The sequence below is a fragment of the Papio anubis genome, chromosome 14, assembly GCF_008728515.1.
Source record: "Papio anubis isolate 15944 chromosome 14, Panubis1.0, whole genome shotgun sequence".
NCBI lineage: Eukaryota > Metazoa > Chordata > Mammalia > Primates > Cercopithecidae > Papio > Papio anubis.
Window position 1 is genome coordinate 75,989,519 of NC_044989.1, and position 24,385 is coordinate 76,013,903.

At 37.6% G+C, this 24,385-nt stretch overlaps 1 protein-coding gene across 5 annotated transcripts in view; it reads right to left on the minus strand.

Moving 5' to 3' along the window:
- GCFC2 (GC-rich sequence DNA-binding factor 2) overlaps positions 1-24,385 on the minus strand; it is a 51,424-nt gene that overhangs the window by 18,247 nt on the left and 8,792 nt on the right. For all 5 annotated transcript variants that reach the window (XM_003908868.5, XM_017947673.3, XM_021925007.2 and 2 more), the window contains exons 3-11: positions 24,106-24,330; positions 23,099-23,196; positions 18,104-18,219; positions 16,121-16,307; positions 13,534-13,657; positions 12,124-12,205; positions 11,466-11,578; positions 10,505-10,704; positions 9,306-9,456 (exon numbers count right to left, since the gene is read on the minus strand). In XM_003908868.5, coding sequence (XP_003908917.2) covers positions 9,306-9,456; positions 10,505-10,704; positions 11,466-11,578; positions 12,124-12,205; positions 13,534-13,657; positions 16,121-16,307; positions 18,104-18,219; positions 23,099-23,196; positions 24,106-24,330 — 1,296 coding nt within the window. The remainder of the gene's footprint in view (positions 1-9,305; positions 9,457-10,504; positions 10,705-11,465; positions 11,579-12,123; positions 12,206-13,533; positions 13,658-16,120; positions 16,308-18,103; positions 18,220-23,098; positions 23,197-24,105; positions 24,331-24,385) is intronic.

Consider the following 24,385-nt stretch of genomic DNA (forward strand, 5'->3'; position numbering starts at 1 on the left):
TGCCCATATGCTCTAACTTGTCTCCTATTCCTATGGATGAGGCACCCACACTCCCACCACGTCAGGTGAACTGTTTATTTTGTGGATGAGATCCCAAGACTTTTGGCTTAATCTAAGATCCTGTTCCCAGAACTCTGTCCTTCCACTTTGGTATTGACATCACTTGTACTAGATTTTTTCCATCACCCTACAAACAACTATTTATCTTGTATTAAAAATAATCCCCCTCGGTGTAAAGAGGCTGCCAAGATGGCCGAATAGGAACAGCTCCAGTCTGCAGCTCCCAGCAAGATCAACGCAGAAGGCAGGTGATTTCCAACTGAGGTACCCAGTTCATCTCATTGGGACTGGTTGGACAGTGGGTACAGCCCACAGAGGGTGAGCTGAAGCAAGGTGGGGTGTTGCCTCACCCGGAAGCGCAAGGGGTTGGGGAATTCTCTCCCCTACCTAAGGGATGCCATGAGACACTGTGCCGGGAAGAACAGTGCACTCCAGCCCAGATACTGCATTTTTCCCACGGTCTTTGCAACTGGCAGACCAGGAGATTACCTCCAGTGCCTACCGCACCACGGCCCCGGGTTTCGTGCACAAAACTGGGTGGCTGTTTGGGCAGACACCAAACTAGCTGCAGGCGTTTTGTTTGGTTTGGGTTTTTCTTTCATACCCCAGTGGCACCTGGAACGCCAGAGAAACAGAACCATTCACTACCCTGGAAAAGGGGCTGAAGACAGGGAGCCAAGTAGTCTGGCTTGGTGGGTCCCACCCCCACAAAGCCCAGCAAGCTAAGATCCACTGACTTGAAACTCTCGCTGACGGGAGTCTGAGCCCAACCTGGGATGTTCCAGCTTGGTGGGGGGAGGGGTGTCCACCATTGCTGAGGCTTTAGTAGCTGGTTTATGCCTCACAGTGTAAACAAAGCCCCCAGGAAGTTCGACCTGGGCAGAGCCCACCACAGCTCAGCAAGGTCGCTGCAGCCAGACTGCCTCTCTAGACTACTCCTCTCTGGGCAGGGCATCTCTGAAAAAAGGCAGCAGCCCCAGTCAGGGACTTAAGAGATAAAAACCCCCATCTTCCATGGACAGAGCATCTGGGGGAAGGGGTGGCTGTGGGTGCAGCTTCAGCTGACTTAAACGTCCTTGCCTAATAGTTCTGAAGAGAGCAGTGGTTCTCCCAGCACAGCGTTCGAGTTCTGATAAGGGACAGACTGCCTCCGCAAGTGGGTCCCTGACCTCCATTTATCCTGACTGGGAGATACCTCCCAGTAGGGGCCAAAAGACACCTCATAGAGGAGAGCTCTGGCTAGCATCTGGCGGGTGCCCCTCTGGGACAAAGCTTCCAGAGGAAGGAACAGGCAGCAATCTTTGCTGTTCTGCAGCCTCCGCTAGTGATACCCAGGCAAACAGGGTCTGGAGAGGACCTCCAGCAAACTCCAGCAGACCTGTAGCAGAGAGGCCTGTTAGAAGCAAAACTAACAAACAGAAAGGAATAGTATCAGCATCAACAAAAAGGACATACACTAAGGGACCCCATCCGAAGGTCACCAATATAAAAGACCAGAAGTAGATAAATCCACAAAGATGGGGAGAAACCAGCACAAAAAGGCTGAACATTCCAAAAACTAGAATGCCTGTTCTTCTTCAAAGAATCACAAGTTGTCACCAGCAAGGGAACAAAACTGGATGGAGAATGAGTTGGACGAATTGACAGAAGCAGGCTTTAGAAGGTGGGTAATAAACTCCTCCGAGCTAAAGGAGCATGTTCTAACCCAATGGAAGGAAGTTAAGAACCTTGAAAAAAGGTTAAAGGTATTGCTAACTAAAATAGCCAGTTTAGAGAAGAATATAAATGACCTGATGAATCTGAAAAACACTGCAGGAGAACGTCATGAAGTATACACAGACATCAATAGCTGAATCGATCAAGTGGAAGACAAGATATCAGAGATTGAAGATCACCTCAGTGAAATAAAGCGAGAAGACAAGTTTAGAGAAAAAAGAGTGAAAAGAAACAAACAAAGCCTCCAAGAAATACGGGACTATGTGAAAAGACAAAATCTATGTTTGATTGGTATACCTGAAAGTGATGGGGAGAACTGAACCAAGTTGGAAAACACTCTTCAGGATATTATCCAGAAGAACTTCCCCAACCTAGCAAGGCAGGCCACCATTCAAATTCAGGAAATACAGAGACCACCACAAAGATACTCCTTGAGAAGAGCAACCCCAAGACACATAATTGTCAGATTCACCAAGGTTGAAAGGGAGGAAAAAATGTTAAGGGCAGCCAGAAAGAAAGGTCGGGTTACCTACAAATGGAAGCCCATCAGACTAACAGCGGATCTATCTGCAGAAACCCTACAAGCTACAAGAGACTGGGGGCCAATATTCAACATTCTTAAAGAAATGAATTTTCAATCCAGAATTTCATATCCAGCCAAACTAAGCTTCATAAGCAAAGGAAAAATAAAATCCTTTACAGACAAGCAAATGCTGAGAGATTTTGTCATCACCAGGCCTGCCTTACAAGAGCTCCTGAAGAAAGTACTAAACATGGAAAAGAACAACTGGTACCAGACACTGCAAAAACATACCGAATTGTAAAGACCATCAACGCTATGAAGAAACTGTATCAACTAATGGGCAAAATGACCAGCTAGCATCATAATGACAGGATCAAATTCACACATAACAATATTAACTTTAAATGTAAATGGTCTAAAAGCCCCAACTAAAAGACACAGACTGGCAAATTGGATAGAGTCACGATCCATCAGTGTGCTGTATTCAAGAGACCCATTTCATGTACAGAGACACACGCAGGCTCAAAATAAAGGGATGGAGGAATATTTACCAAGTAAATGGAAAGTAAAAAAAAAAAAAAAAAAAAAAAAGCAGGGGTTGCAGTCCTAGTCTCTGATAAAACAGACTTTAAACCAACGAAGATCAAAAGAGACAAAGAAGGGTATTACATAATGGTGAAGGGATCAATGCAACAAGAGCTAACTATCCGAAATAAGTATGCACCCAATACAGGAGCACTCAGATCAGATTCATAAAGTAAGTTCTTAGAGACCTACAAAGAGACTTAGACTCCCACACATTAATAGTGGGAGACTTTAACATCCCGCTGTCAAAGTTAGAGAGATCAACGAGACAGAAAATTAACAAAGATATCCAGGACTTGAGCTCAGCTCTGGACCAAGCAGACCTAATAGACATCTACAGAACTTTCCACCCCAAATTGACAGAATATACATTTTTCTTAGCACTACATTGCACTTTTTATAAAATTGACCACATAAACACTCCTCAGCAAATGCAAAAGAATGAAAATCATAACAGTCTCTCAGACCACAGTGCAATCAAATTAGAACTCAAGATTAAGAAACTCACTCAAAACCACACAACTATATGGAAACTGAACAACCTGCTCCTGAATGACTACTGGGTAAATAACGAAATGAAGGCAGAAATAAAGATGTTCTTTGAAACCAATGAGAACAAAGACACAATGTACCAGAATCTCTGGGACACATTTAAAGCAGTGTGTAGAGGGAAATTTATAGAACTAAATGCCCACAAGAGAAAGCAGGTAAGACCTAAAATCAACATCCTAACACCACAATTAAAAGAACTAGAGAAGCAAGAGGAAACAAACTCAAAAGTGAGCAGAAGACAAGAAATAACTAAGATCAGAGAAGAACTGAAGGAGATAGAGACATGAAAATCCCTTCAAAAAAATCAATGAATCCAGGAACTGGTTTTTTGAAAAGATCAACAAAATAGATATACCGCTAGCCAGACTAATAAAGAAAAAAAGAGAGAAGAATCAAATAGACGCAATAAAAAATGATAAAGGGGGTATCAACACCAATCCCACAGAAATACAAACTATACCGTCAGAGAACACTATAAACACCTCTATGTAAATAAACTAGAAAATCTAGAAGAAATGGATAAATTCCTGGACACATACACACTCCCAAGACTAAACCAGGAAAAAGTCGAATCCTTGAATAGACCAATAACAAGTTCTGAAATTGAGCCAGTAATTAATAGCCTACCAACCGAAAAAAGTCCAGGACCAGACGATTCACAGCTGACTTCTACCAGAGGTACAAAGAAGATCTGGTACCATCCCTTCTGAAACTATTCCAAACAACAGAAAAAGAGGGAATCCTCCCTAACTCATTTTACGATGCCAGCATCATCCTGACACCAAAGCCCGGCAGAGACACAACAAAAAAAGAGAATTTTAGACCAATATCCCCGATGAACATTGATGCAAAAATCCTCAATAAAATACAGGCAAACCAAATCCAGCAGCACATTAAAAAGCTTATCCACCATAGTCAAGTGGGCTTCATCCTTGGGATGCAAGACTGGTTCAACATACGCAAATCAATAAACGTAATCCAGCATATAAACAGAACCAAAGACAAAAACCACATGATTATCTCAACAGATGCAGAAAAGGCCTTTGACAAAATTCAACAGCTCTTCATGCTAAAAACTCTCAATAAACTAGATACTGAGGGAACGCATTTCAAAATGATAAGGGCTATTTATGACAAACCCACAGCCAGTATCATACTGAAAGGGCAAAAACTGGAAGCATTGCCTTTGAAAACTGGCACAAGACAAGGATGCCCTCTCTCACCACTCCTATTCAACACAGTATTGGAAGTTCTGGCCTGGGCAATCAGGCAAGAAAAAGAAATAAAGGGCATTTGATTAGAAAAAGAGAAAATCAAATTGTCTCTGTTTGCAGATGATATGATTGTATATTTAGAAAACCCCATTGTCTCAGCCCAAAATTTCCTTAAGCTGATAAGCAACTTCAGCAAAGTCTCAGGATACAAAATCAATGTGCAAATATCACAAGCATTGCTATACACCAACAACAGACAAACAGAGAGCCAAATCAAGAGTGAACTCCCATTCACAATTGCTATAGAGAGAATAAAATACCCAGGAATACAACTTACATGGGATGTGAAGAACCTCTTCAAGGAGAACTACAGGCCACTGCTCAAGGAAGTAAGAGATGACACAAACAAATAGAAAAACATTCCTTCCTCATGGATAGGAAGAATTAATATCGTGAAAAAGGCCATACTGCCCAAACTAATTTATAGCTTCAATGCTATCCCCATCAAGCTACCACTGACTTTCTTCACAGAATTGGAAAACACTACTTTAAATTTCATATGGAACGAAAAAAGAGCCAGCATAGCCAAGACAATCCTAAGCAAAAAGAACAATGCTGGAGGCATCATGCTACCTGACTCCAAACTATACTACAAGCCTACAGTAACAAAAACAGTATGGTACTGGTACCAAAACAGATATATAGACCAATGGAACAGAACAGAATCTTCAGAAATAACACCACACATCTATAACCATCTGATCTTTGACAAACCTGACAAAAACAAGCAATGGGGAAAAGATTCCCTATCTAATAAATGGTGTTGGGAAAACTGGCTAGCCATTTGCAGAAAGCTGAAACTGGAAAATTCCTTACATCTTATACAAAAATTAACTCAAGATGGATTAAAGACTTGAATGTAAGACCTAAAACCATAAAAACCCTAGAAGAAAATCTAGGCAATACCATTCAGGACATAGGCGTGGACAAAGGCTTCATGACTAAAACACCAAAAGCAAAGGCAACAAAAGCCAAAATAGACAAATGGGATCTAATTAAACTAAAGAGCTTCTGCACCGCAAAAGAAACTATCATCAGAGTGAACAGGCAACCTACAGAATGGGAGAAAATTGTTGTAATTTATCCATGGGACAAAAGGCTAATATCCAGAATCTACAAAGAACTCAAACAAATTCACTAGGAAAAAAAAAAAAAACTGTCAAAAGTGGGCAAAGGATATGAACAGACACTTCTCAAAAGAAGACATTTACGCAGCCAAAAAACATATAAAAAAAAGCTCATCATCGCTGGTCATTAGAGAAATGCAAATCAAAACCACATTCAGATATCATCTCATGCCAGTTAGAATAGTGATCGTTAAAAAGTCAGGAAACAACAGATGCTGGAGAGGATGTGGAGAAACAGGAACACTTTTACATTGTTGGTGGGAGTGTAAATTAGTTCAACCACACTGGAAGACAGTGTGGCAATTCCTCAAGGATCTAGAACTAGAAATACGATTTGACCCAGCGATCTCATTACTGGGTATATACCCAAAGGGTTATAAATCATGCTACTATAAAGACATATACACACGTATGTTTACTGCAGCACTATTCACAGTAGCAAAGACTGGGAACCAACACAAATGCCCATCAATGATAGACTGGATTAAGAAAATGTGGCATATACACACCACGGAATACTATGCAGCCATAAAACAGGATGAGTTTATGTTCTTTGCAGGGACATGGATGAAGCTGGAAACCATCATTCTCAGCAATCTAACACAAGAACAGAAAACCAAACACCGCATGTTCTCACTCGTAAGTGGGAGTTGAACAATGAGAACACATGGACACAGGGAGGGTAACATCACACATCATGGTCTGTCAGGGGTCGGGGGGCTAGGGGTGGGATAGCATTAGGAGAAATACCTAATGTAGATGACAGGTTGATGAGTGCAGGAAACACTATGGCACGTGTACAGCTATGTAACAAACCTGCACGTTCTGCACGTGTACCCCAGAACTTAAAAGTATAATAAAAAACAAACAAACCAACAAAAAATCCCCCTTAGCCCTACTTCCTCCTCTAGTATTGTTCCATTTCCTTCCTATCTTTTATGACAAAATTCCTCAAAGTACTATCTAAACTTCTATCTCTAGTTTCTCTCTTCCTACTTGTTTTTGATTTCCCTTAAATTAAGCCTTATCTTTTATCAGTCTACCTAATGCACTCTTAGCAAATCACAGATGACATTCACATAGCAAACTCCAGTGATTGATTCTAATCCTCATCTGACTTATCATCAACAATTCCAACAGTTGACCCTTCCTTCTTCCTAGAAACACTGTCTTTTCTTGGCTTCCCAAATACCACACTCTTAGTTTCCTGCCCATCTCTCTGGTCTTTGCTGTCTGCTTGTCATCTCTTTGACTTCCAAGTGCTATAGTATCTCAGGATTCAGGTCACTAACCTTCTCTTTTCTGTTTCGGTATTCAAAGTCAATTTTATACATTAAATGCCATTAATAAATGTCATGTGGATAAACTCCAAACTTACACCTTCCAACTGGACCTCCTCCTTTAAGACTCATGTATTCAACAACGGACTTGACATTTCCACTTAGATTACAGATACTTCAAACTCAACAAGTCTCAAACTGAGCTGCTAAAACAGCTCCCCACATTAAGCTTACTCCTATCAGACTTTTTCATTTCAGGAAATGGCACCTCTGTCCTTCCAGTTGCTCAGGCCAAAACCCACGGACCCATTCTTGATTCCTCTCTTTCTCTCTTGCTGGACAACCAATACATTAGCACATTCTGTTAGTGCTATCTTTGAAATATATGTAGAATTCAACCACTACTGGGACTCAGTCAGTGTTAATTTCTCACAAAGCTACTTATTTGTGGGACTGTTTCATCATTAGTATTTAGATTTTTGAAGCAGAGTGCTTAAATTAGGTACATCCATTCTATCATTAGTAGAGCTAGTTAAAAATAGTAACTTTCTAATACACCCCACAAATGCACCGTAAGTTTCGCTGAAATAAAATCTTGAAAGTTTTTATGTTTTACTTTTTAAAAATTTTAAATTTATAAATAGAGATGGAGTTTTACCATGTTGCCCAGGCTGGTCTGGAACTCCTGTGTTCAAGTGATCCTCCCGCCTCGGCCTTGCAAAGTGCTGGGATTACAGGCATGAGCCACTGCACCCCAGCCAAAATCTTATAATCAAATTGCCTAAGAAGCAATTATAAGGCTGATTGCTTCCAACTTCTAGGCTGGGCATGGTGACTCATGCCTATAATCCCAGTGCCTTGGGAAGCTGAGGGGAAGGGTCTCTTGAGGCCAGGAGTTTGAGACTAGCCTGGGCAACATAGCGAGACCTTGTCTCTAAAAAAATCTTTTAAAAATTAGCTGGGTGTGGTGGCATGTGCCTGGAGTCCCAGCTAATTGGGAGGCTGAGGCAGGAGGATCACTTGCCCCCAGGAATTCAAGACTGCAGTGAGCAATGTTCGTGCCACTGTACTCCAGTCTGGGTGACAGAGGAAGACCTTGTCTCAAAAACAAAAACACATAAAAAATTAAGTAAGAGTTTTGCAGTCTTTGCTGTCAAATTTCTTTCTCAGTGACATAGTGAAACGGATCCTTATCAAGTACATAGGTAAAACAAAAGACTTCACGCTAAGGTCTGAAGCACAAGCATTAATGTTAAGTGCTCATAGTTGCTAATGGCAAATGTGAGTGAAATGAAGCAAATTTTTTTTTTTTTTTTGAGATGGAGTTTCACTCTTGTCACCCAGGCTGGAGTGCGATGGCACGATCTCACCTCACTGCAACCTCCACCTCCCAGGTTCAAGCAATTCTCCTGCCTCAACCTCCTGAGTATCTGGGATTACAGGTGCCTGCCACCACGCCCGGCTGATTTTTTTGTATTTTTAGTAGAGACGAGGTTTCACCATGTTGGCCAGGCTGGTCTTGAACTCTTGACCTCAGGTGATCCACCCACCTTGGCCTCACAGAGTGCCGGGATTACAGGTGTGAGCCACCACTCCCAGATGAAGCAATGTTTTTTAAAGAAAAGGATAAGAAACATAGTTAGAGAAGGGAAAAAAAGGACACATGTAGTACGGATGGAAATATGCTAAAAAATGACTGCAGTGTCACAGAAGCAGCAGGAATGCCACAAACACTAAACTGACTTTAAATACTGAGTGACTGAAGGTAAATAGAAAAGAGAAGGTAAGTGACCTGAATCTTGAGATACTGTAGCACTTGGAAGTCAAAGAGGTGAGAAGCAGACAGCAAAGACCAGAGAGGTGGGCAGGAAACTAAGAGTGTGGTATTTTGGAAGCCAAGTAAAGACAGTGTTTCCAGGAAGAAAGAAGGGTCAACTGTTGGAACTGCCAATGATACATCAGATGAGGATTAGAATCAATCTGAGTATTAGCAGTTTGGTAGCCAACCACCTGTACAAACACGTATTTTTTAACCAGCTTACGTTTGACAGCTCTTGAGTTTTACTACATATAACATTTCCTTGTGTTTAAAAACTTACGAAAAAACTTTGTGAATACAACAGAAATTAACAACCTTATATACTCTGTCAGAAAATAATTTAATTTTACCAAGGTTACGAAGCAGTACCTGTAAGTCGGGGAATAATTGTTTTGTTGATGATTGTAGACAAGATTTTTTTATCTGAACTACTTTCCTTCTTTGAATCTTCTACACTGCTATCCATAAATTCTTCTACAGATTTGAACCATGGCATCTCTTTTAAAACTGTGGAATCCAACTTACAAAGAAAACGATAAAAGTTATAAAGAAATCCTTCAACATTAGTGTATTTTAAAATAGTTTTTGTTTTTTTCAATAATCACCAGAGCTTTTCTAAGGATCAGAGGAGACTAATTCCCTGTTTTAACACTAGACCACCAAGGCTAGGCAGGATGGCAGGACAGCATGACTGAGATGTGGTGTCTAAGTAGCATAACAAGAAGCAGCATTTCATGCATTCAATTACACAACAAACACTCAACAACCACCTAGTGTGTGCTGGAGCCTTTAGAGCCTACCACGTGGCAAGTACTCTGCTAGGAGCAAAATATACATTTGTTAGGCACTTGAAACAGCCATGGAATTTGTTTATAAAAAAATCCATCCACTTCAAGCAAAGTTTATTTCTGGCCCCTTCAATTCTCATAAGCATAAATATGTAATTTGTATATGATTTAGTTAAAGGTTCTATTACACAGTACACAGTTGCTGAGTTCATATTTCTTTTTTTTTTCTTTTAGTCAGTCAAATTCACTGAATAGAGTTTATATTTCTTAACTTAGGATCTAAATATCTGCAATTTCTAGCTCCTGAACTAGTATTTCTCCCTTTATACCTTTATGAAACACCTTTCCCTTTCTGATTCATCCTGTTTATCCCATAAACCCTTCAAAGGCTTGCATTCCACCTCCTCAATGCAACCCTAAGCAACTCCTCCCAGTATGTCATCTCCAATTCAAGAATTCTTGAAACAAGGCTTTTATATCTACTTTCTCCAAACCCAACAGTACCTTATACTTTCTGGGAGGATTTTAAATTTAATGTACAAGAAGCTAAAAAAAAATGTGTTTGCTTTACTGATGTTAATGATGCTCAGCCTAAAAGTCAAGTGAGAGCCAAGAAAAGAAGAATGTAGCTGAAAGCACACATTTTCTGACTATTGTTCCAAAGCTCTAAATTTCAGCTCCGACTCTAAGGGTAAGGTATTTAATAGCTAACATAATAGTAAGAGAATTTAAGTATACTAATGTAATCAGGATGAATTTTCATATGTGAAGCATAAATACCTTAAGAGGATTCCAGTCAATCAACTGAACTCGAACTAGGGGATTTAAAAGCTTTGGTATGCACAAACTAATGAAAGCTTCATAATAGGAGTCAGGAAACTTTTCTCGCCATTGCTGAAACTTCAACAAAATATTCTGGATGTTACAAAAATCATCATGCACATCTTCAAAAACTTTCTTCTGTTTCTGTAAAATGTCACCTGTAAACAAAATAAGTCTCTTTATGCATTTTAAGTTGTGAACTTTAAGTATGCTTCCTTAAAAACATGGTCATGCCAGACTGTAATCAATTGACCTAAAATTCTGTCCTTTTATATTAACATAAATTTTTATTAAAAAAATCACTTTAGCAACAAAGTAATACTATCAACACTAAAAAAAGCTACCATATATACCCCTGCTATATGCCAGCAGAAATACATTAATCTCATTTTACCATCGTAGCTATCTTCCCCACCATATAGGTATAGTCTACTTATTTACAGACAAAACAACATCAAATTTAGGGAGGACAAGACATTTGTCTAAGACTACACAGAATAAAATTTCCCTTAGAACCCAAATTTATTTAAATCCAGAGCCCAGAATTTTTCAACTATACGCATCTTATCTTCTCACCATGCTAAAAAGTTTCACCAAATTCAAATATTTTAAGTTAAAAATGACAATCTAGAAACTATGTGTGGTAAAGAAATGAAATGAAGATGTTCACTAGTAATAGGGGAAAGTCTAAGAGAAAAAACTATGAAGATACAAGAATACTCACAATGCTCCTTCCTTCATTTTACTCCATTATTCAGAGGTAGGAAGAGAGTCTTACAGAGGAAAAATGTGTTTCATTTTTTCTGAATTTAACCAACTGTTTTATATAGCTTACGTACTTATTAAGGGCAATCACAGCAAAGCGTTTCTCACCATTTCAAAACTCAAACCATGATATATTAGAAACTTGGTAACTAACCTTGGCTTTTTTGGAAGTCAATCATCTCTGCTGAAGGCAGTTCATCATCACTAGATGTCCCTTCCTGATGGTTACAATTCCCAGAAAGCATCCTTGCTTGTCTTCTTTTTGTCCTATATTTTGCAACAAACCAAAAATAAACAAAAAGTAAATAGATCTTGCTGAAAATAAATGCTTAAATTTTTTTTTTACCTCTTGCTGAAAATAAGTAATTTTATCATTTATTTTAAATGGTCAAAAATATATCAGTGCACAATTTTATTAATATTTTTGACATTTTTAGTTTCATTAGTTTGAATTGGTGGTTCTCCATTTGTTTTTTTGTTTTTTCTTGTAAGATATTCCCAATTAGGACATTCCCATGGGCTAACCAGATTCTGAAGAGGGGGTAATTACAATTAGGAACGGTTTCTAGTTACAAGCAATTCCCAGGCTGATAAATGTCATTTTACCCATTCCTTTTAACTGATCCAAATATACCAATCTGTCTTTAAAGCAGTCAAGGATGGTTTTACTAAATTTTGCTTTTATTTTTATTTTCACAAATTAATAACATATATCAGGTATACCTAATGACATCATGTGGTTAATTACATTTAAGTAGTGAAAAGTACTTGCTCAATGATGCTTTCTTTAAATCTTCACTTTATATAGGTACCTTCGAGATTCAATCTCTTCTAAAATCCACTGAGTTTTTTCATCTACTGCTAAGTTTCCACTTGTGGATGTCTCATCTTTGCCTGTTAATAAATAAAATTGACTTCATACTACAAATTCTCAAAAGAAAAAAGTAAAATGCTTTGAAAATAAAGGTAACATCATGGATGTATAAACATATATGCATAAGTAAATACACAAATATGCTTAAATTTTGCAATTAATGATGCAATGAAATTTCAGTGTTAACTCTTTATTGCAATATTAACAGGCATGAGGTTCATTGGCCTAAAAATGTATTTTGGCTGGTGAAAATGTTAACCTAAAAACGTACTTTGGCTGGTGTACTGTTGCTATTGTTGAGAACAGCAGCAAAGCTCTACCAAAAAGTTTCATTTCCTTGTATTCTTTTCCAGTAGTTTTTACCAGTTTTTTTCCATAGCCAAATGCAAGAAATATTGGCTTTATCAATACAGGAGTCCCCCCTCTTAGAATGTATCCCCTTAGAATGTATTTGCAGGTGATACATTTTAAGAACCCCAGTGGATGCCTGAAACCGCATATAGTACCAAACCCTATTTGTTTTTTCCTCTATATACACACCTATGATAAAGTTTAATTTATAAATTAGGCACAGTAAGAGACTAACAATAGCAATAAAGTAGAACAATGAAAATATACTATAATGTATGTTATAGGAATGTTGGGTATCTCTATCTCAAAATATCTTATTGTACTGTACTCATTCATTTTTGGACCATTGTTGACTGAAACTATGGAAAGCAGAACTGCAGATTAGAGGCACTACTGTATTCTATTCACATTATTTCTTATTTTAATATGTAATACCATTATTTACGATCCATTAAGGGTTGTGTGTTTCACTGAAAGTCACTTTGCCTTTGCATTTACTAGCTACTTGGTTACGGTCTTTCACTATCTCCTGATAGCACCTTAATCAAAGGAAGCTATCTCTGAAAGTACAAAATCAATGCGGAAAAAAAAAAAAAAAGGAGGCATCCATATTTTGTATAATGAAATCTTAAAGATAAATCTGTATTGAAACTCACCAGAACCAATCTGTAAAAGGACTTTGAAACTATGAAGTTAGATTTCTGACAGAGTCTAAAGAATTATGTGAACTTGTCTCAAAACATTCTCTAAATGGCTATGTACATATTCTGTCTGAAATAGTAAATAATTGGAAGTTATGTTTATTTTTTAGTCTTGGACTTAATTTAAAACATTCTTAAGTCCTATTTCTAAATGCTTTGAGTTTTTGGAAGTTAGTGGGTAAAGGGTTTGTGGGAAAATACATGAAAAACATGTTTAAAAAAATAAAAATATTTTTATTCTTCACATAATTTAGCTTAATGAATAATAAATTGTATTGAACAGGAAAAACACTAACGTGATAACTGTTGTAAATACGTTGATTCATGTTTTAATTCATCTTGCCTGCGTTTCATAAAGGTCATAGCTTGTTTTAAAAGGAGTGCATGCATGGATGATTCTATTTCTTGGATGTTGATAATCTGAAATACATATATAAGTAATATTTTGTAGGTCATCGATAATGAAATATATACATACACAAAAGTAATATTTAGAAGATACATAAGCATATTTTTATGCTTAATTCTCAAAGAAACATTCCCAATACTATCACATCTCAAGTATAAAACATTGTGTGCAACAGACCTAGCTGTCAATACTTTTAATATTAAAAGTCAGAAAATTGACTGTCTACTGGAACTGTTATAATTATTAGAGATATATAAACTAAAGGGGGCCAGGTGTGGTAGTTCATGCCTGTTATCCCAGCACTTTGGGAGGTGGGTGGATCACCTGAGGTCAGGAGTTCAAGGCCAGCCTGGCCAACATAGCGAAACCCCTTGTCTACCACTAACAATACAAAAATTAGCCGGGTGCAGCGGTGCCCACCTTCAATCCCAGCTACTCAGGAGACTGAGGCAGGAGAATCACTTGAACCCTGGAGGTGGAGGTTACAATGAGCTGAGATTGCGCCACTGTACTCCAGCCTCGGCAACAGAGCAAGGCTCTGTCTCAAAAAAAAAAAAAAAAAAAAAGAAACCAAATGGGATGGAGTGAGGAACATGCATTAAAGTTTGAGATAGAAGATTTTTTTCTGGGATAGAAGAATAGGAAAAAATGAAGGGTAAAGATGTTTTCACAGGCTGACGGTGTGGAAAGTAGGTGGGGGCACTCAAAGCTGGTAAAATTTAAAAAATTGGGGAATGGAGGAAAACTAACCAGAGACAGGTAACAAAGTTGTGATGTGATACAGAAATGAGACTAGTTGAAATTGAAACGCTCGTATTTTGGGGAGCAACAATTCCTCCTACGCCTTTGATACCCCACAGCTGCTGCTATGAATACATTAATGCTCAGGCTGACAAAATTTTAACAGTGTAATTTTTCAAGGAGGAATGAAAAAAGAAAATTACATTGTAATACTTCAGAAAGTAACTACCAAGTGATAGTAGAAGACAGCCAACTTAAAACAACAATTGGGACAAAGCATCCCATTGTTTAGCAACATTTTAATTATAAACACAAAATAATGTGGGCTGAGGGCAGTGGCTCAGGCCTATAATCCTAGCACTTTGGGAGGCTGAGACAGGTAGATTGCCTGAGCTCAGGAGTTCCAGACCAGCTTGGGCAACATGGCGAAACCCCGTTTCTATTAAAAATACAAAAAATTAGCTGGGTGTGGTGGTGCACGCCTGTAGTCCCAGGTACTTAGGAGGCTGAGGCACAAGAATCGCTTGAACCTAGGAGGCAGAGGTTGCAGTGAGCTGAGATCTTGCTACTACACTCCAGCCTGGGTGATAGAGCGAGACTCTGTCCCCCTCTTCAAAAAAATAAATAAAGTAAAAATAACAAAAATAATGTGGAAAGTAGAGTATAATTTATTGTAATGGTTAATCTATTTTTAAAAACGGACAACTGAAGGCCCACCCTAATGTAAGAACTTAGTATGCATAAATCAAAAACTAAAAACAAAAATCTCAAAATATCTGAAAGTTGAAAGAAAAACCATTACAAACAAATTCAAAAGACAAAACTGGTAAGTTCACAACAAGCAGGATAAAGCATTAAAAAATTTTAAGCTATAAAGAATTGTTCATACTCTAACAAAACTAGAAAAGAAAAAAAAAATCTCTACTGATAACCACAAAGATAACAGGGCAAAGACAAGAAACAAATAATTCACAAGAAGAAAACCAGAGTTTGTTTGAGATCAAAATACGATATGTAAAACCAAAATCCATTTATTCCTAATCTAGTAAACTAATAAAACTGGCACAATCTTTCTGGAGGTCAATTTTGTAATGTTTCACAGGCCTTAAAAATATTTAGACTTAATAATTCATTTTCTTTGACTTCATTTTCAAGGAATTTTCCTTAAACAGATGAAATTGTAACAAAAATTTATATACAAAATTTTATACAATGTTACTTATAATAAAATAACTGCAAAAAACTTGAATATCCTACATTAAGAGAATGCTTACTATCATCTTATTTTATTTTATTTATTTATTTATTTATTTATTTATTTATTTTTGAGACGGAGTCTCGCGCTGTGTCACCCAGGCTGGAGTGCAGTGGCGTGATCTCGGCTCACTGCAAGCTCCGCCTCCCAGGTTCAGGCCATTCTCCTGCCTCAGCCTCCGAGTAGCTGGGACTACAGGCGCCCGCCACCACGCCCGGCTAGTTTTTTGTATTTTTAGTAGAGACGGGGTTTCACCATGTTAGCCAGGATGGTCTTGATCTCCTCACCTCGTGATCCGCCCGCCTCGGCCTCCCAAAGTGCTGGGATTACAGGCTTGAGCCACCGCGCCCGGCCTATCATCTTATTTTAAAAATGTGTAGGAAAAATACTAGAGAAAAGTATCTAATTGTGAGATTTAGACTTTTCTTAATTGCATAAGGGGTTTTCTGCAGGAAATGATACAAATATTGATATGTACCTTTTCATTAAGGCAGTCAATTAAATTTTCCACATAAACTTTCATGCTTTTATAGAATTTACAATTTAGAGCTTGATTTGATGAACTCTCTAGGTTCTGGATGGTACTCTTTGAGCTTTTGACATCTTGTACGTATTTTTCATACTCCCTCAGGTGTGAGCGGTGAGTTTCCTGTAGTAATGTTAATCTAAATAAATAAAATAAAACTTAGTTTATTTTTCAAACTTTTTCAAAAGTAGGAATCTAATGCAAATATTTCCAAAGACCACCAAGGAAACTGACAATCATATAAATCTGGGTATGCAGACTAGATAAGCAAAGAACACCACAATAAAAGTAAACCCTTTAGCACCTGCTTAGGCCAAATACTCTCTCTTCAAGTTTTCTTGCATTTGTCTTTCAGAATCTTTCTTTGCTTTATATAAAGGACAGTGAGAATTAAGAAATTAATCAAGATTATAATGTATAGTAGGCATTATTAATGAAATATTTTAGTTAAGTAGAATATTTCTGACTACAGCAGTATATTATATTACTTATAACTTGTAAGTAAATATTATGTAGAAAAAGCTAGGTACAGAGCAGGGTACATAATGTGCTTCCTTTTTTGTATAAAAACAGGGGAATATGTAAGTATATATGTGCTTGTAAAGATATACATATAGACCACCTCTGGAAGAAAACATAAGAAAATGGTAGCAATGGTTTCCTCTAGGGAGGGTGGTAATTTACTTTGTTCTGTATATCCTTTCCACTGGTTATTTTATGTTTTAACAATGAGAGTGTATGGTCTTTTTAAAATAAAAAACTTAGTTAATAAAAAATAAAATATAATAAAGTTATCCAGACAAAATAAAATGCTACAATAAATCAATGATCTGCTGCCTCTTTTTTATCCCTCATGCAAGGTTATCTTTGTACTCTAGGGGGCTGGCAAACTACCAGCCCACCCTTTGTTTTTATAAAAAAAGTTCTATTGGAACGCAGCCATGCTTATATGTTTACATATTGTCTATGGCTGTTTTCATGCTGTAACACAGAGTTGAGCAGTTACAACAGCAATCATCCAGTCCTTAAAGCCTAAAATATTTACTATCCAGTCTTTTACACAAAAAGGCACTTGCTGACTCCTGTTCTAGATCAAAATGTCCAACAGAGAAATATTAAAGTAAATTATGATATAACAACTATATGGACAAACATGATAGTTTTTTTAAAAAATTAAAGGCTATTTGGTAATATAGAAAAATGCTTATAACCATATTAAATAAAAAAGTAGAATTTTGTATTTACTGATTTTAACCACGTAAAATATGTTACAAAGACTAAAAAGACATTATGGTAGTCACCCCTTAATCATGGGGATAGGTTCCAAGACCCCCAGTGAATGCAAATAATATCAAAGCCTATATATGCTGTTTTTTCCCTATACATATGTAACTATGATAAAGTTTAATTTATATATTACATACAGTACGCCTGCACTCTGGGGCCATTATTAAGTAAAATAAGGGTTACCTGAACACAAGCACTGTGATACTGCAATAGTTGATCTGATAACTGAGATGGTTACTACGTGACTAACAGGCTGCTGGCTTACAGAGCAAAGAGAAGCTGGACAAAAGGATGATTCTCATCCTGGGCAGGATGAAGCAGGGCAGCTCGAGATGTCATCACACTACTTAGAACAGCATGTAATTTAAAACATATGAATTGTTTATTTCTGGAATTTTCCATTCAATATTTTTGGACTATGGTTTCACTACTGATAACTGAAACCATAGAAGGCAAAAATGCCGATATGGGGGGACTACTGTATACAAAAATGAAATCAATTGTGTTAGTACGATAACACAGGAGATCCTTTTTTTCCCCTATAAGTTTGTTTAATATCAGTACTTAATAATCTAAAAGAATACAGTGCTATATCTCTAGTATTAAATATCTAGGACAAATGTAAATTTCAAAATAAGTATTGCTCACCTAGTATTTAATTGCTTCTTTATAATTTCTAAATTTACTGGTGTAAATGAAATGGAGGTATCAAATTTCTTCACTTTTGAAGATCCACTGCCACGGGAAAGATCTATGTCTCTTTCCTAAAAAAATAAAAATAGAGTTTTACAAAACCATTTCATTTACCTTCGAAACATTAACAGCATGAAAAGGGACTGGATGATCCAAGGTCTCTTCAAGCTAAAAAATTCCATGTCTTTGTAATTTTTCATGGTCCCAATAAAATGTTTTTAAATTCAGTTTTAAAATTTAGAAGTTTAAATTCATATTTAAGAAGCAAATTCTAAAAATTACATTTTTTAAAAAGTTTAGTTTTGAAGCTAATTTTGGTTATGGTCTAATGTACTCTCAGAAAGTCACCCAGTTTTTTAAGAAACAACAATCCTTCATGAATATTAACTTGCGGAGCAGACAGACCTGTCTGGCTGACCTAACACCTATTTCCGTGATAGAAGTACCTATTTAACTCCAACTCCATTCTAGTCAATGAAAAGTAGATGGAAGTCTGCTGGAGGATGTGTAGGTAAAGTTTTTACTTTTCTTTAAGACATTCTTTTTTTTTTGAGATGGAGTCTCACTCTGTCACCCAGGCTGGAGTGCAGTGGCGCGATCTCAGCTCACTGCAAGCTCCGCCTCCCGGGTTCATGCCATTCTCCTGCCTCAGCCTCTCAAGTAGCTGGGACTGGGACTACAGGCGCCCACCACTACGCTTGGCTAATTTTTTGTACTTTTAGTAGAGACAGGGTTTCACCATGTTAGCCAGGATGGTCTCGATCTCCTGACCTCGTGATCTGCCTGCCTCGGCCTCCCACAAAGTGCTGGGATTACAGGCGTGAGCCAACGAGCCCGGCCAAGAAATTCTTATTTGGGTTTTCTGTTCCTTGTAAAGAAATGCACTGCTAACATATATCTTATAAAATGGTATATTTCATATTAGCGTCCCGTCTAATTGCAGCTCCTCCACCCTTGGAATGTTCAAAAGATGCTGAAGAACCTCTATTTTACACAAAGACACATGAAGAAAATTGACCAGACATTTAGCCAATTTCACTGGCTTAGCTATCCTTTTTATATTTTCCATGAAGCATCATCTTTTGTCATTTCAATTCTCACCAAGCCTCCCATCCAGCTCTGCGCATACCTACAAAATCTCCAAACACTCTTGATATTTTGCAGTCAATGACCCATTCAAATATCACCAGTTCCGTGAAGGCTTTATCAAACTTACTCATTTACCTTCCCTCCTATAAAACTTGACCACCCACTTGCTCCTTTGTGCCACCTCAGGACCCTGCACAGAGTTCTGTCACAGAACCTGTAGGATTTCACTATAATTGTTTTGTTTAGTTGTCTTCCTTCCTGCAAAGGTTGTACAACGTTGTAAGTGGCCGTAGCAGGCTAATGGTGACCCCATGAAAACATGTTCACATTCATGTTCATGTTCATTATATGGCAAAAGATGTAATTAAGACTTTGAGATGAGGTGCATATCCTGGATTATCCCAATGGAGCCTGAATACAATTACATGTTCCATCCTAAGAGACAGGGAATTTTGGGACACAAGAGAAGAAGCAAATGTGAAGACTGAACAAAGAGAGATGAGGCCACAAGCCAAGGCATGCCAACAGCCACCAGAAACTAGAAGAGTCAAGGAATGGATTCTCTTCTAAGAGTTTCTGGAAAGGGGGGATGCTCTAGTGACATTTTGATTTTGGACTTCTGGCCTCCAGATCTGAGAGAGAATAAACTTCTATTGTTTTAAGCCACCAAGTCTGCAGTAATTTGTTACGGGAGGCACAGGAAACTAATACGGTGGCAAATGGTAGCTTTTCAATAAAGGAATCAGTAAATGTACTCACATTAGCAATAAAAATGCAAATCAAATAAGTGTGAGATTCCATTTGCACCAACTATACTTGCACCTGAAGAGGGCAAGATTATAGTAAAATATTCCCATGATATTGGTGACATTACAGATTGAGCTAAGTTTTCTTTAGAAGGCAATAGAGAAAAATACACTAAGTGCCATAAAAACATTTATCTCTTGATTAGTAATACAGTTCTTGGTAATTATTACAAAGGAATAGTTCAAAAACACACATCTGAACAAAAGAAAGAAGAGGAGGAAAAATAATTAAATATTCACTGATTCTTATTTGTTAATAAAAAAAAAAACCAGATTGCAAAGAACCTAAATTGTCCAAAATGAAGAATGGTTAAGAAGATTATGATTCAGTGACTCCAGTGAATACTATGTAGCTAATAAAATCAGTTATTATAACAATGTGCAAACAAGAGAAGGTAATTTATAGTATGTCAAGCAAGGAAATCAGAATTCAAAATTGTATGCATATTGTGGTTCCCAAACTGTGTGCAAAGGGATCCTAGCAAATTTAAAAGGGTGTAGTGAGACATTTTAAATTTTTTAGTGAAAAACCGTAATACTCAACATCTGTTGGACTACTAGCTCTTAGTTCACAGTTACATTAGAATGTGTTCCATATGGCCAGACATGGTGGCTCATGCCTGTAATCCTAGCACTTTGGGAGGTTGAGGTGAGCAGACTGCCTGAGCTCAGGAGTTTGAGACCAGCCTGGGCAACATGATGAAATCCCATCTCTACTAAAATACAAAAAAATCAGTCAGGCGTGGTGGTGTGTACCTATAGTCCCAGCTACTCAGGAGGCTGAGGCACGAGAATTGCTTGAACCTGGGAAGTGGAGGTTGCAGTGAGCCAATATCATGCCACTACACTCCAGCCTGGGTGACAAGGCCAAACTATCTCATTAAAAAAAAAAAAAAAAAAAAAGAGAGAGAGAATGGGTTCCATTCCTTTTGATGAAGTCATATTTGTGGAGCTGGGTTTTGGGACGACGCTATGATAAAACAAGCATTGTGTGAAGATCAACATGGAAATGAGTGACAGTGTCCAATCTGATTCCAAGGTTTGAAAAGTCATGCAATGCCTAACAGGAACACATATCTCATTAGTAAGGAATTTTGGTTATTTAAAAATAAAATAAAAATGTTTTGCCTTCAAATTATCTGTATTATTTTTTTCCAAATGGTTAGTTCTTAGGACACAAATTGTATAAAATTCTTTGAACTACTTAATAAATAGAATTGTTTGGTACTTCTTTTGGCTTACGAGTATCATGATAAAATTACCAAGACACTAACGGCTCCATGAATGAGAAAGTTTGGGAACCTCTGATGTATACTATGATTGCAATTCTTGACCTCATAGAGCTTATATTCTAGCAGCAGACCCAGAACCCAAATCTAGGACTTTTAACCCCAAGTACAGTACATTTGTTAGGTTTCAAAGCTTACTACTTGCTTAAACTTTACATTCATTCATTCATTTTTAGTGACAGGGTCTCACTCTGTTGCCCAGGCTGGAGTACAGTGGTGTGATCATAGCTCACTGCACCCAGAACTCCTGGGCTCAAGTGATCCTCCCAGCTCAGCCTCCCAAGTTGCTGGGACTATAGGCACGCCCCACCAGGCCTGGCTAGTTTTATTTGTTTTTAGTAGAGCTCAGGTCTCACTGTATTGTTCAGGCTGGTCTCAAACTACTGGGCTGAAGTGATCCTCCCTCCTTGGCCTTCCAAAATGCCGGAATAAGCGGTGTGAGCCGCTATGCCTGGACAAATCTGGGCTTTAGTGTTGTTGTTGTTTTTAGTCTTAAATGAGACAGGGTCTCACTCTGTCACCCAGGCTGAAGTGCAGTAGTGCGATCTTGGCTCACTGCAGCTTTGACCTCCTGGGCTCAAGCAGTCCTCCCACCTCAGCCCCCAAGTAGCTAGGACTACAGGTGTGTGCCACCATGCCTGGCTAATTTTTGTATTTTTTGTAGCAGTAGGGTTTTGTCATGTTGCCCAGGCTAGTCTTGAACTCCTGGACTCAAGTGATCCACCTGACTCAGCCTCTTGGGCTTTGGTTTCTAATATAATTTTTAGCGCTTCATAGTGTCCCACCCTACTGTATTGCATGAAGACCCCTATTACTGGATATTTACTTTGTTTACATCTTTTTAAAAATTAAATAAAACACAAAGCTATATTTGTGCATGCAGAAATGTAACACAGTTATGTATCATAATATAGGTATAATGTATTTGTGTATAATATTTACCACAGGGTTCACTATAATAAAAAATTATCTGAGAAATCACATGAGATTTAATATATAAATGATAATACATCTATTCACTAGATTGCTATGAAATCATTAAGATGTAGTAGAAGTAGATACACCATTGCAGTGAGATGTCTGTTATATTGTGAAGTGAAAAAAACAGTTTCCAAAGAGAAAATTGGATATATTTATATTATACAGAACAGGTGTCTAAAAGTAAAGTTTGAGGCCTAAACTTTACTTTTAAGCATCTGTCCAATATAAACTGTCAATTATTATAAAATTAATTATTAAGAAAATAGTACCCTCAAGGTATTTATAATCTAGTGGAAAAATAAGATAATATGCACAGTGTAGTGGGTTGAATGGAGGCCTCCCAAAAGATACATCCATGACTTAATCCCTGGAAAGTGCAAATATGACCTTATTTGGAAAAACAGTCTTTGTGGTTGTAATTAAGTGAAGGATCTTGGATTATCTGAGTGGGCCCTAAATCCAATGACAAGTATCCCTGTGAGAAAAACACACAGCAGAGACATGGAAAAAGCCACGTGAAGACAGAGGCAGAGACAGGAGTTATGTAGTCACAAGCCAAGAAATACCTGGAATGACCAGAAGTTGGAAGAGGCAAGGAAGAATTACCTGCTCCCCACAATCCCCCAGGGCCTTCGGAGGAAGCAAGGTGCTACCAACACCTTGACTTCAGATTCTGGCCTCTGCCCTGTGACAAATAAATGTCTGTTCTTTTGAGTCACCAAGTTTGTGGTAATTTGTTATAGCAGCCAGAGGAATCTAATATACATGGTATAAAGAATGATTACCTCGATGATTTTAACTGCTTTTCTCATTTGTTGTCGTTCCCAAATATCCTGTTTTTCATCTTCCTGACTTTCTTCACTTGTTTCTTCATTTCTACTTACTAGGGGGAAAAAAAGTTCACATGTAAACATTTAATATTTTTCCATTTTAATTGCAGCAGCCAACATTTTTTGAGCTTATTCTACACAGGCTTAGCACGACTTTATGTGTTATTTATTCTTCACAATAATTCTGGGAAGAAGGCACTATTATTGGCCTCATTCACAAGTGAGGAAACACAGATATTGGGAGGTTAAATAGCTGTCTGAAGACTATGACGAAGCTGGAAGTTGGATCCTGGGATCTGACTCCAGAACCTGCACTCTTACCATACTCTCCCACTCAAAACACTACAGCCCTACATACTTCACAGTAAAAAAACTGAGAAAGAATGAAATGTTTGGTTTTTCTTATCAAACATCTCTCAATTACTACCAAAGAATCTAAACATTTAAAAGTAAGTTGTAAGGAACTGAGTCTTTTTCCAAAAAAAAAAAAAAAGTTACAAAAACCTTGGTTAAATGCATATATTATAAATGAGAAATGTGAAAACAGTCCTTTAAGGCTTAGCATTGTGGGTAGATGAAATTTTTTATTACAGCAGGGAACATTTTAATACATGACATCGAAAATCTCTGTAGATGCTTCCATGTTGAAAAAATACATTTATAAAGGTGACGATTGTTTTCAATGTTTTAAAAATAAGATACTGCATATTTTTTTTAACCTGTTAAAAAAGATCAAGGGGGGTCAGATATTAATAAACATTATTACATATACTCCTTGATAATAACATTTCGATACAGATACATCTTTTAGAGGTCATAATATCATGGACCAAATCAATGTTAAAAACCGTTATCAACACTCTACAATGTGAGACAGCACATTACATTTTTATGGAGATTTTCTCATAATATTATATTCTAATGAAAAATATCCTAATCTTCATATATTGGTATACACATACTTGATTCCTCAGCCATCCTTTGTCTAAATGTTTGAGGTTTTAGGGTAAATGGTATTCTCTTTTTATGGTCATCAGGCTCACTCTCAGGGTCATCTTCACTCTCTCTCTTCATACCAGAGACGGTAGAGGTATGTTCTACATCCAAAGAAATATAGTCATCTTGGGCTCTGGCCAATTCACGTTTTCTGCGGGCTGCCTGAATAAAAGCTGCATCTGGGATCTTAACTGAAGGAAACAAAGAGGAAGACACTAAAAACCAAAGACCAATGTAAGTAAATAT